Source organism: Mercenaria mercenaria, chromosome 8 (genome assembly GCF_021730395.1).
Source record: "Mercenaria mercenaria strain notata chromosome 8, MADL_Memer_1, whole genome shotgun sequence".
In the NCBI taxonomy this organism is placed as follows: domain Eukaryota; kingdom Metazoa; phylum Mollusca; class Bivalvia; order Venerida; family Veneridae; genus Mercenaria; species Mercenaria mercenaria.
The window spans coordinates 81,258,830-81,272,485 of record NC_069368.1 but is presented as its reverse complement, the minus strand read 5'-3'; the positions used below and the strand labels follow the sequence as shown (position 1 = coordinate 81,272,485).

Sequence of the window (13,656 nt, the reverse complement as noted above, 5' to 3'; positions counted from 1 at the left end):
CTTGCAGACTTTGTAAGAATATTGCTATATACAGACATCTCTTTCACTGATACGATTAACAGTTGACAAATATTATTTCTGAAATTGAAAAATAGCCCCAATCGAGCTGTAGGCTTATGACAAGCTATCATTAAATAATTGAAAGAATGACCCGAACTTATTTGAACCACGTGACAGATCGTCATTTACGGATACGTCGTAATTTTTTAATTCAAAGTCGGGGCAGAAATTTCTGACGACAAAGTTTTTAATATTTCCATTGTATATATTTAAGGAAAAGTGACTGCACCCCCTGGTGGCCAAATTATTGAATAAGATTAAAATTTGTAAAGGTTCACCCTCGGAACATTCTGTGTAATTATTTAAAATCGAGCCAGCAGTTTCCGAAAAGATATATATCCAGGGAAAAATGTCCATGCCCTCTGGTTCCCATGTTCTTTGACAGACCGGATTTTTTTTAAAGTAACAAACCAGTTCTTTAAAGCTAACCCTTAAGTCAAAACTGTGAAATTCTTTATTTTTCTGTCTGTTATGCATTGACATATTTAAAAGAGAACAATGTCATATATATTTATTTGTTTTAGGATTTGGCTCTATTCAAATAAAAGACGTACATAAATTCAGTTAAAGTTTGTATTTCATCACTACAATGTAATTCACTATTACATAAAACTGAGTTACAGATATAGATGTAATGCACATTTACTGGAACTTGTGAACTGTCCTTTTAAGTATTATAGGGAGTGAGTTCAATTTTTCAAGCGTGCATAGACTTCGCAAGACAAATATAAAGATTGACAGGTCAAAATTTACAGAAGGTCTTTGGATCAAGAAATTGTGTGTTTATGTGAAATTTACATGAATCGAAGAATGACCCCCAGGTCTTTTTAACTTTCTTCATACTTATAGAAAAATACTTGCTACATATGCTTTATTTCGATTTACAAACAACTTTATTTTCAATAAACTGAATATTCTGGCTTTTAAAGAATTAAAATGTTCACTTTCGTAGGTAGTGGACTTTAAATGTACAATTCGAACTTCCAAAATACGAGCGTGAAATTCAGACTTTCATGCTTCTGTCTATCCAAGTGCATCTTACATGAACGAGATCTGTGATAAAATTCCTGGTTTTAAAGGGTGAAAAACCTTGCCACATGTTTAAAAGGTTGCAGAAAAGTTTTTCTAAAGCCTGCATATCCCATTCAACGTTATACAGCTTGGTTTCATAGTAGTAGTGAGGGCAGGACAACAGTGAGGAGCAGTAACCCCTACAGTGGAAGCGAATGTTGAGTTTTTTGACAATAAAGATAGCAAAGTGACATTGCAGGAGGTAGCTTATCAGTTTTAGGCTCGGTAAAGCGTCATGGGCACATCAGATTTCACACACAAATTTAGGTATGAGCAAGGTGTTAGGTGGGAATCGATACAGCTGACAGAAGACCAAAAAGCATCCAAGGTGGCCATAGCAAAAGAACATTTTGGGCGTTTTGACCGTGATGAAATACGTTTTTGAACTGTATTGTCACTGGGGATGAAATGCGGGTTCATTATGCTGAACCTGAAACAAAATCCCAAACAAAGCATTATTTATTAAGTCCGATAAGGCAAATTTGCTTAATAAATATGTATAATAATAATATCTACATGAATGGTTGATGCAGTTCGGTTCATCGTCACCTCTAGAACCGAGTTAGCCATGCAAACATATCACTTATAACTAATGACTGTATTTTGAAACATTTTGTTAATAATAAAATGTAAGTTCAGTTTAGCAGCGGTCATAAAGTTAGAATTATTTTCTCATATCAATCATACACTTACTTTAAAGGTCCATTACTAAGGGAAAGTGAGTTGGCAATTTTTTTCATAGCCAGTGCATAGACTTCTGCAAGACACTAAATAATGAAGATTGACAGGTCAAAATTTACAGAAGGTCTTTGGAACTCAAAGAAATGTATGTGTATTATGTTGAAAATTCAATGAATCGACAGAATGACCCCCAGGTCTTTTTAACTTTCTTCATACTTCATAGAAAAATAATTGTACATATACTGCGATTTATTTCGAATTTCTACATACCAACTTTCATTTTCCAATAAAATGAAATAGTTTCTGTGCTTTTTAAAAGAAATTAAAATGTTCACTTTCCTTAGTATTGGACCTTTAAATATTTATGTCTATTTTATCATGCCTACTTATATCTTATACTAAGTGGAAGTTTTCTTAAAGATTGTTCATGTTTTATAAGAATTCCTGTAAAATATAATTCAATTAGATGTAAGCTGGTGTTAAGTATATCCAATTTATACGCAAAAATAAACTTCCTGAGTCATTGCAACATAACCTTTAACTTTTCGCTTTTTAGTCATTAATGTTTCAATAATATGTCTGATTCAAATCTTTGAACTTAACACTTTTTAATTTAGGAGGGGAACGTGTCACATTACACTGATTCTATCAAATTTTCTTTTAGCATACCAACAAACTAACATTAAAATTTTAAGATTTGCTGAAGCAAATCCAACGTAATCTTGTGTCATTTAATTATAAAACCTTTGAGAACTTTCAATATGATACAGAGGTATGATATTAAACCATTTTTATCTACATCAGAAGGTAAGAAATGCCGTATCAACAGTAACAAAAATTCGAAATGCATTTATAAATGATCAACGCTGGAATATGATAGTGTTATAAAACTATTTGAGAATATCAGAACTTTGAACATCTCAGCACAAAAAACGAATAGAGTGTTGAAATAAAGAAGCAGTTATCCAGTTTTTGTACTCATGTGACGATATGTGATAGTTCTTGCTAAGAGTTTCTATCTTAAATATAGCAGGTTGCCCCATGTGGTTCTGGGACGATCTGTGTATGAAAAGAATTGGAACCACTGTCTTAACCTTGCATGATCGTAAGAGGCGACTAATAGGGTCTTAACACTTAGTTTTGCTGTAACTCTGTGATTCCAGTAGGTAAGCAAATTTTGATTCCATACCTCTTATTTTTATTTCGATGTAAATGAGATGTGAAACCAAAATTTGTAGACCTGTTTGGCGTCATATAACCTATACTGTGTTGGTGCGCCGTAAAACCCAAATCAAATCAGAAATCAAATATAGCAGGTTAGAAAAAAAAAGCAGCAGCTTTATTGTTAAGATACATTTCCATTCATATTTAATACTTTCTCCACCCCGATCCCATAAAAAGAACAACAACAACAAAAATAAACAACAACACAAAAACTACAGTAGAATATGTAGGCCTTACTTACTATATTATTAGTTATATTCTCAAGTTGTATAAAGATGCTTTCTTATGCGAGTTACCCTAGTAACGGTGTGGGGGGAGTGACAAAACCTTCAATGTGGATTTCATTTCCTTTGTACTTGGATAGTGTTGGGAATCTATGTGTCAAAGATCATATAAATCTACTCCATTTTATACTATAGACACTCAGGGTTTCCACTGGGCATGATTTTTTTCCGCCACTTAAATTTTTTAAAGAAAAACTTGCGCGCGGCAGAGGATCAATAATGTCGAAAAAATTAGAATGAATATAATATCACTCAATTAGTTCAGTTTTATTAAATTTATTTTCTACATTCCACAAATAACTCAACAAGCAGATGCATACACATTAACATTGATTTATCATGTGAAGATAAGTAGTCAGTTCAAAATTATATACCTTTTTTTCAATCTCTTTTCCATTTCATACTTTAACCATGCAATTTGCTCTTGAACCAGTCTATCCTAATATCACACTGAATCAAAAAGAGGTTTTAATCTTCTCAATCATTTTCGAAACAAATTTATAAAACTATCCCTATATATAGTTTGCCAAGTTTGAATTATCTCCCTTTAATGGTCATTTTTCACTACTAAGATGTTTCTAAAACATGAAAATTTAGCTCTTTCATTTCTAACTTTTTATTTCAAAATTTATATAAGGTCATTTATCCAAAACAGCGTGTTTTATTTCATTTCATGACTTTTGAAAAGCTTTTTAAAAAGGCTTAAAGTTTCGTTATATATACCGAAATTTCTATAACGTTTCATACGTGCGGTCTATACTCTACGTGGCATTTATATGCTTCATTGTGTCTGAAAGGGCGGATGGACCGTAATTAAACTTAAATAACCAACGTTTCATACATAAAATATATAGCGAAAATACCACCTAAAGGTACAAGTAGCGTTTTATTTAAGTCTGACTCTGTCGTCATACTAGAATTGCCGACAGAGTCAGACAGTACTGGGCTGCCCGCTATTGGACCGCCGGAAGTTTTGGTTCGAAGTTACACTCCAGCTGGGGTCTGACTAGGTTCCTTCTTGTAACTTGGATAACTTGACGCTTGGTAGGAATGAATTCAATATCCCGGTCCCAACTCAACTTTTCATTTTAAAGGTTTCTATTTTCTAACTTCACACTTTGTGAATTGTTGTTACCGTTGTCAAATTTTGACATTTTTCGGTCAAAATAAGACACATTATTTAATAATTATTAATAATTATCGTATTTTAATTAACATTACAACGATACCTTTCAGAATTAAAATCATTGAGACTTGACATTTACAATAAGAGATCAATATCAAAATTACATTAACAGTATACAAATTTCGAGAGCCCTTATGACTGCAGAACACCTAAAACGTATTGAACTGATATCATAAATAACGCTGCATAATTTGCATCTACGCTTTGTAAAATGTCGGTAATCTTCAGCATCCGAATGCATTATGTGATTTTTGATTTAAGGAGTATCTAACTGTAATTGTCAATAAACAAAAACAAAACCAGCAGTGGAATTTATAACATATGCATTGGTAGTTTTATCAAAATCACTATTTCCTACATTTACAAATGATTCAGTCATACTGAACGTTTTTTTTTTCTTTAAAGTTTTATATCATATAATAAATCACATCAAATATTTCGGTGACTGTGTATAAAATCTATATATTTCAAAACATTGCAATTACTTTTTGAGGTCCGGACTTATTTTACAGATACCCAATTCTAAGAAAAAAGGAAAATAACTGTATACAGTGGAACCCCTCAAAAAGTTTTTAGGGTTAATTTTCATGTGGAGAAATAGAGGTTCGGTCTGGAAAAATTGTTCGGTTTCCGGAATTGAGGCGTTCCAGTTTACATGTCTATTTTGGCCAAATTTCGGGACCGCAAAAATCATTCAGTTTTGTGGGGTATCCGGTATTCAAGGGTTCCAGTTTAGGGGAGTTTCACTGTAATGGCAAACTATTTTCATGGCTGCAAATCCAGTGTAAAAATGGTAAACTCGTAAAATTCTTTACAGGATTAAGCTTTTGCATCAGTATGGTTTAAAATTTAGATCAGTATGGTGCAATCAATCATAACTTAATGGCAATATGCCAGCCATATCTAAACTCGTAAAGTAATTAAAGATGACTCCTATCATTTCTCCTCTGGCTCCCGTTTCACAACATCAGATATTGTTGCCGTAAAGACAAATATACTTTTCTGCTTTTTCAAAACTTACCATTTTCATATGGTTATTTTTTCCAGACTACTGACTCAAAAATGTCTTTTTATGTATTTTTTTTATGGGAAGATGGTGAATGGGTTCGAAGGGTTTGCGCAATAGATTTTGACAGCAATAAATGCATACACCAGTTTTGCACTTCATCACATACAACAAATATCTTTTAGCCTCCACCATACATTGACATGTCAGATACATCTGCACGTCAAATAATAACAGAATTAGTAGAATCAATTTTGTGTTAGTTTCCTTTATTCTTTTAATGTTCTTGGTGTCTTTCACCTAATTAAACATAAAAGAAGATCCTTTGGAAGCATAGAAGTATAAGAAAGCAACTAAGCAAAATAAATGCACACTCGGTTTTCACAGAAAACCCGAGTGTGAAATTGACTCTTCACAGAAGGTAATGAAATTAAAAACACCTCTCTTGACCCTTGCCCCGACTTAAGCGAAACTCTGTTATACAGATACATTGAAACATTCGATTATCCAAAAGGACCAGAATATAATACTTCTATGTCTGCCCCTTAAAGCACATGTTAAACTACTAGTATGTGCACTTAAATGGGAAGCGTCTTTAGAGTGAATAACATCTTTATCATTATTTCTTGAGTAAGTTCTATTTCTACTGCTTCTCGATATGCACGATATGAATCTGAAAATCATCAGTAATAATGCTATAAATACTAAAGTATCACTTTATTTTATGAACCGAAACGTGACAATACATGTGGGGGCTTAAGTGTATACTTTAGTTTGATAGCGTATAACCACATCATGAATTATATTGAAATCATGCATATAAACAAGAATTCTCACGACTGCTTAAATTATGCCACTGAAGGAATTCTCGGAATTATTCCGTTGCTGTCTGTGTTTGCAGTTCCGTGCTGATTTCTTTTGGCTATCTTATGAGAGCGCGACAATTAAAAAAGACAAATTCTTGACGGCCTACAGTAGCAATAGTACTAATGAAGAGTTCCTTTCATGGTAATCTCCTTAAATTATTATTCTCAATTATTTATTTGATAAACATGTAAGCTCTATATTAATTTAGGAGAAATCTAGAATTTTAAAACATCATTTGCTTCAATTCATAAAAAAGAACAGTATAGAAAAAGTAATCAACATTTTGCATCTAGAAGTTTAACAGAGGACATAATTAACTTTCATTCATAAAAAGAAAGGAACATAGAAAATGCAATCAAGTTGTTGCAAATTTGTATGTTTCATGAATATGTATAAAAATCAGACTGTCAAAACACCCTGTCTGTCTTTCTGCAAGCCTGTCTGTCTGTCCTCCGTGTAATTTTTTTTTTTTTTTTTGATTTAACGTCGCACCGACACATGATAGGTCATATGGCGACTTTCCAGCTTTAATGGTGGAGGAAGGAGGAAGATCCCAGGAAGAACCGTGTGATTTACTCCGTAATGTTTACTATCTATTCAAACAAGATTCAATATGAGTATTTGCTAATAACATTTACTACAGTTGAACTAACGATCATAACTGAGATTGTGTTGGTTTTTATTTTCAGACTAGTCTTCTTAAATGGAACAATTTTGTACTACCCAAATTGTCAATCAGATGTGGCAGAACAGGCAGGTTACGTGACCACTGTTATCGTATTATACCACTGTACCTGATGAATTACAGGTGGGGTACATACTGCGATAGTCTTCGATGTCTTTTGTCAAATAAACACGGAAATCATTGCTCTGTCCGAGGTCTGAGATCAGGACCAGTTAATTAATAAAATTTTTGAATTGTTAATTCTACCTTTACAGAACTCGCATAACAAGTGGCCTTAAACCCCAAACTTGTTCTCAGTAGGCGAGTGACAACTTCCCTTCATGGCTTCTAGTGCATCAGGACTTGTGTCTGGCGTTGCTTGGAGTCTATTGCCCTGTAAGAGGATTGACCCCGCGGTTGACAGTCTTGTGTTTTATTAACTAAGATAAGAAATTCTTCTGTTTTATTTTGTTGAAATGAGGCAGGAAAATGTTTAAAGTCACTCTCGATTTCGCATCTTGCGAAAAGCAGTATCTTAGCGTATTCAAACCCTGTACCCTTGGACTGAATGGTCGACATTCTATCCGTTGTATGACCACTCCTGTTCTTATCGTTCTTGAGCATAAACAGCATGTGAAATAGTTTATAATATAGTCTTATTATAGGTCATAGGGAAAAAACTCTTCAATTACAGGGAGGGGTATGGCGATAACAAATTAAAATTGTGTTTGCAATGCAAATGTGCATCATATAAGGTAATTATATGCACTGACTTACACCAGATTAATGCCCATCCCAACTCGTGCAGGCACACTCTGATAAAATAAGAAATTTATAAACAATTTGCTCTGCAGAAAAACACTCAGTTTTTTTCTCAATCAGTTATGCATTATAAATAATATGAATCAATGCAATCAGTTTTTTTCCAAAACAGGTAAAGAGCTTTAGTTAATTTAATATAATCAATCATAACCTATCACCTTTTCAAATGAGTTTAGGCGATAAGCTCTGTGGTGGCAAACTTTGATTTTTTTTTTTTTCATTTCATGAAAAGATATTTAAACATCTGAGTAAGCAACTTAACGTTAACAAGAAAAAGACTCATGTAAAAACCAAATGCACTTATGATATAATTACTCGTATCATATATTAGAAAATCGGATTATTTGTGAACACATACTATATGTAATACATTCCCATTTCTATTTTATGGAAAAAACACGACTTCGCACAGCAATGAAAATGAGCCCTTAAATGTAAATGCGTGTTATATAATAAAGTCATACCATTGTTACAATTGTGAATAAATGTCTAGAAAATAGTTAGAATTGACCAATTCAAGAAATGTCAAGTTAACAAAAATGTGAATTATTGTTTTTAAAAATGAATGAGTAGAGAAATGGTGTTTAAATGGTTGTATAGAATAATACAGCGGGAATATGAATAATCATATGCACATGTTATAAATACAGCACAAGTGTAAATTCAACAAAATATTACTTATCTTTTATGATGTAGATATTCTTCGCATAGGTATAGGTACTTATCTTATAATCTTTAACGGTAGCATAAATGATACTAGTAGTCTTGATTAAAATTTATTTCAGAAACTTGTAAAATGTTTACAAACAGTGTCGATATTTCTGTATTCACTACCTAGGATGACGTTGCATTAACTGAAACGAGCAAATTACTGTTGCTATGTAAATTATCTCCTGACTTAAAGCACACTAATTAGAAAAAAAGAGAATTGCAAGTCACAACTCTAATCTGTATGAAAGAAAACGTTTCAATATTTGTTGATAAAATATTCTGCAGAATTCGGCGATACAGCTGAACCTGTTGAAAACAACCATCTCTATTGAAGGTTTAAATGTTAGAAGGTGCTGTTTGACCCATTTAGTTGGAAGTACGTCAAAAGGGTCCATAAACGTATACTTCTTTTATATGCAGTAACAGCAGTTTTTTTTTAATTTTTGTAAGTGTTTATATTTGAACATTTATATTTTCAAGGTTTGTTAAATTAAATGTACATGCTGGTACAGGTTTTATGGGTATGGTAGTGTGTAGTAGTAATAAGTGATGGCACCATTAACCAGGGGGTTTGAACCTCTATATGCAGCCCGTCTGGGCGTACCATGTAAGGTTTTAAGCACTGGTATTCTGCAAAAGGGGTAAAATGGCCTCAGTGGGCAGGATGCGGTCATGACTGTTTGTTTGAATAGAGTTGTTGTTGTTATTATTATTATTATTATTATTACGTACAACTCCATCGAATATGTCATTGCCACGGTATAGAAATAGGCGTTTAATCAAATTAATCAGTTACAGTTACAGTTTCAATGAAGACAACGTAATAACCATAAATCCTCAGTATTAGAAAATAGAACTTTGAACGGGTCGTGATTATTTTTGTTAGTACATGCTGGAGCTTGTTGCCACTACTGCTCGAGTTGTAATAAAATCATACCAATAAACTAGAATTCCCACGACTGCAAAAACGAATGCCTCTGGAGGAATTCTCAGAATTATATCATCTCAGTGTTGTGTTTAAACACTTGCACGCTGATTTCTCTTGGGTATATTTTAGAAACAATGTTTGCGCGTCAAGAATTAAAAGAGGGCCATTACAGCAGAAAAAGACATCTCGAATTCCTAGATACGAAGAGACCACACGCGATTTAATTATAGTAAACTCTTTCATACATCGTTAAATTATTCAAATTTCAGTTCTCAAATTTACCTGAGAACAACTAATACTCGACATGTATTTATGTCCGTCTGTCAGCCAGCACGCCTACCTGCCAGGCTGTTTATTCCTCCGTCCGTCCTACTCATGACTTACTAGAACAGACTTTTACTTCGCAACACTTATATGAACCTGAAAACATCTTGCTTTGACTTGGAAATTGAAGAGTCTCGATAAAAGACTTTGCCACTGGCCAATTTCAAGACAAAAATCAACAACTCAGATGGTCAAGTTTCAGATTGGCTTTTGACCTTAAGCTTTGTAACCAAGGTTAATGCTTTAGCCGTTTTGATATTCATAATAATAATCGTATGTTTACAGAACAGACAGGTAGTTTAATCAGCATTAACTTGTTCTCCGTTGCTAACTGACAACTTACCCTCGTGAAATAAATACAGGTGTGGTACGAATTGTATCAGACGTAGTGTCTTATGTCAAATGGGAACGGAGATAATTGCTCTGCTCAACAATTGAACTCAAGACCTGTTGATTGATAGTCTTATGCTGTTTTAATTTACTAACTGATCTTAGAAATGATTTGAATTCAACATGATTTTTTTAAAAACATTGTATTTGAATCGAGATTCTGTTTCTTGGGTAAATCATGGTATCGTAGTGGGTTCTAACCAAATATCTTCGGACTGAATGGTCAACAATTTATCCGCTGCATTGCCATCGCTTTTGAGAAACAGTATCATTTTAATAGTATTACTTGATTAGCCCACACCCTGCTAAATTTCTATAATGAACTTGTCAATCTTTCAATTAACTGTTAAAAGGAATGATTACCAAATAAAATACTGACTGAAATGCGTACAGTACAGGTCTTGACCAAACTGCACAGATGTGCAGGCTGGTCATGATCTACACTGGTCGCTAAGGCAGAATCAGTCGTGTCCAGCATGATAAGCGCTAGAATCGGATTGTCAAATGAAATAAATTCTTATTACTCGGATATACTGATATGCAAGTAATGTGGTGAGCACAGTGCAAAATGCGCGCTATTTAGAAAATACGTATGCACTCACTTACACCATGTCAATAACCATACCGATTCAAGCATGCAGAATTTTACCAATTTCAGAAGTTTATAACCGTTTTGTTTCGCCGATAAACACTCCACTTCACGCATTCAATAGTTTCAGTTACAAAATTGAAAATTTATGCCTTATAAATAATATGAATTAATGCAATCTTTCTCGAGTTGTTTGCAAACTGGGGAAGAGCTGAAGATGATCAAATATAATCTGTCATAACATATCTTTTCGAACGAGTTCAAGCGATAAGCGGAAATTCAAATTCATTCAAATTTAATTTCAAAATTTGATGGAAATTGATAGAAAACTACGAATGCTTGGTGGTGACTTCACGTGTGACTATTCGCATTTCAAATTTTTATTTCTCATTTCTTACTATACGCTATGAAACATATAGAAACTATGAAATGAGAAGTGTGAAATTTCTCATTTCTCTCTTCACGTTTTCGATACAAAAATTGAGAAGTGTAATGTGAGAAAATTTAATGTGAATTTCATATTTCTTATTTCTTAGAATGCACTATGAAACATACAGAAACTATGAAATTAGAAGTGAGAAATGTGAATTTTACATTTTTACGTTTTTCACTTCTCGTTTTTGATACAAAAAAATGAAGTCAACAAATGTCATTACTCAATTTTATAATTTTTATATGTTCATATATAGTGTATAGTAGGAAAATAGAAATGTGAACAGTAAAACGTGGAGTCACCACTGGGCTTTCGTAGGAAAAGTTTTTATTTTCCATTTCATGAAAATATATCTAATCAGCTAGTATATAATGATTCAACAGAAAATCAAGAACGCTTTTGATATAGTTCCTCGTAACAGTTTAACATTTGAGCCGTGCCATGAGAAAACCAACATAGTGGGTTTGCGACGAGCATGGATCCAGACAAGCCTGCGCATCCGCGCAGTCTGGTCAGGTTCCATGCTGTTCCGCTTTTAAAGCCTATTGGAATTGGAGAAACTGTTAGCGAACAGCATGGATCCTGACCAGACTGCGCGGATGCTCAGGCTGGTCTGGATCCATGCTGGTCGCAAACCCACTATGTTGATTTTCTCATGGCACGGCTCATTTCGTGTGAATATTGATTCAGCTCACGATAAGCCTCGTGAAATTACATGTACCTTTTATACATAACTTTTTGTATTTTACATTTCTGTTCCATATGAAATTAGTATATGAGATTTCTTTAACAATGCAAACAACAGGGAGGAAAATAAGTTAAGAAAATGTGCATGATATACTAATTGCATGATATCGATATACTATAATGCTCTATAATTGCTTCCGTAATGAATAAGCGTCTAGACATGAGTTGGAATCTACCGACAAAGTTTCCAGGAATGTAAAATTGCCAAAGTAATAAGAATCATACCTAAAAACAAAAGCTGAGAAACGGTGCTGCACAAGGCACTTTAAACAGAGATCAAAGGATTTTCTTATTATACCAATATTTCCAAATCATAATTAAAAGTATCAGATATCGTATAATGACACAGTGGACATCTTAAATTGACATTCGATAAATACAGCATGAGTGTAACTTTCATAAATTGAGCCGCACCATGAGAAAACCATCCGCGCCGTCTGGTCAGACCATGCTGTTTGCTAACGGTTTCTCTAATTGCAAAATGCTTTGAAAACGAACAGCATGGATCATGACCAGACTACGCGGATGCGCAGGTTGGTCTGGATCCATGCTGGTCGCAAATGCATTATGTTGGTTTTCTCATGGTGCGGCTCAATTATTACTTATCGTGTATAATAAAGACATTCTTCTCATACATATAGGCATTTACCTTATATTCTATTTCAATAGCATTTTACTAAAGATTGAAAGAAAATATTGTTTACCTTTTGAATAACATGGTAAAAAACATGTTACTAGTCATTAATTCCTGAAGTGCGGACACTCTAACACTGTTTTATCCGTGCACGTACTATATCCACTTTCAGTTAATAAGAAATTCGACATAAATCCATGTTTTATTGTCGTATTTGCATTAATGGGTCTATTAAGTATAGATGATAGTCTTGATTAAACTATATTTCAGAAAACTTTTGAAAGATGTTTACAAATAGTCTCGATTATTTCTATATCCACCGAATGCGATGCATTAAAGTTACTACTGTTATATGAAAAAGAACCTTACTATTGATTTATTACTTGATGTAAATTAATTAGCATTTCAGCATACATCGACAGAAAGTCGCAAGTCACGAGTTTAATCTGTATGGAAGAAATCGCTTCAGTGTTCGTGATGTGCGTCTACCTACAACAGATCGAGAGTTTAATATTCTACAGGATTCACGGCTACAGCTAACCTGCTGACACCAACAACCTATTTTGAAGTTAGTTAAGACCGAATTTGACGATGAAAATTAGCTGTTGAACTAATTAAGAAGGGATTTGATGTGTCTGTGGACAATAAAGTTTGAACTTTCAAGCAGAAATATTGACATGTTAAAATATGAGCAGGTTACCGTTCAAGAAATATAACTCTTTTTGATAATGCTCATTAAGTTAAGCATCTGTGTTGATCAATCTAAAGGCATTTCATTTTACCAATTATAGAACATTGCTTTTTTGTAATAAAAGTTGTCAACTGCTGTGGAAACATGGATTACAACCCATAAAGAAACGAACAGAAAAGTTTTTGGAAACTTCGTATGAACATTATAATTTAGATGCATGAATGCACCAAAAGACGTTTTTATCACTGATACGATTTACTGGCAGTAAATTGTTGTAGTACATTAAACATAACCTATACTGAGGTACCCTGTATTTTGTTCACGGTCTGTGGTGGCTGGTGGCC

General features: G+C 33.6%; 1 protein-coding gene across 2 annotated transcripts in view; it reads right to left on the bottom strand.

Annotated features, from left to right (window-relative positions):
- Positions 1–13,107, bottom strand: part of LOC123565986 (A disintegrin and metalloproteinase with thrombospondin motifs 18-like) — a 109,457-nt gene extending 96,350 nt beyond the window's left edge. For both annotated transcript variants that reach the window (XM_045359768.2, XM_045359772.2), the window contains exon 1: positions 12,692–13,107. In XM_045359768.2, coding sequence (XP_045215703.2) covers positions 12,692–12,729 — 38 coding nt within the window. In that variant the 5' untranslated portion in view covers positions 12,730–13,107. The remainder of the gene's footprint in view (positions 1–12,691) is intronic.
- Positions 13,108–13,656: the final 549 nt, after the last annotated feature.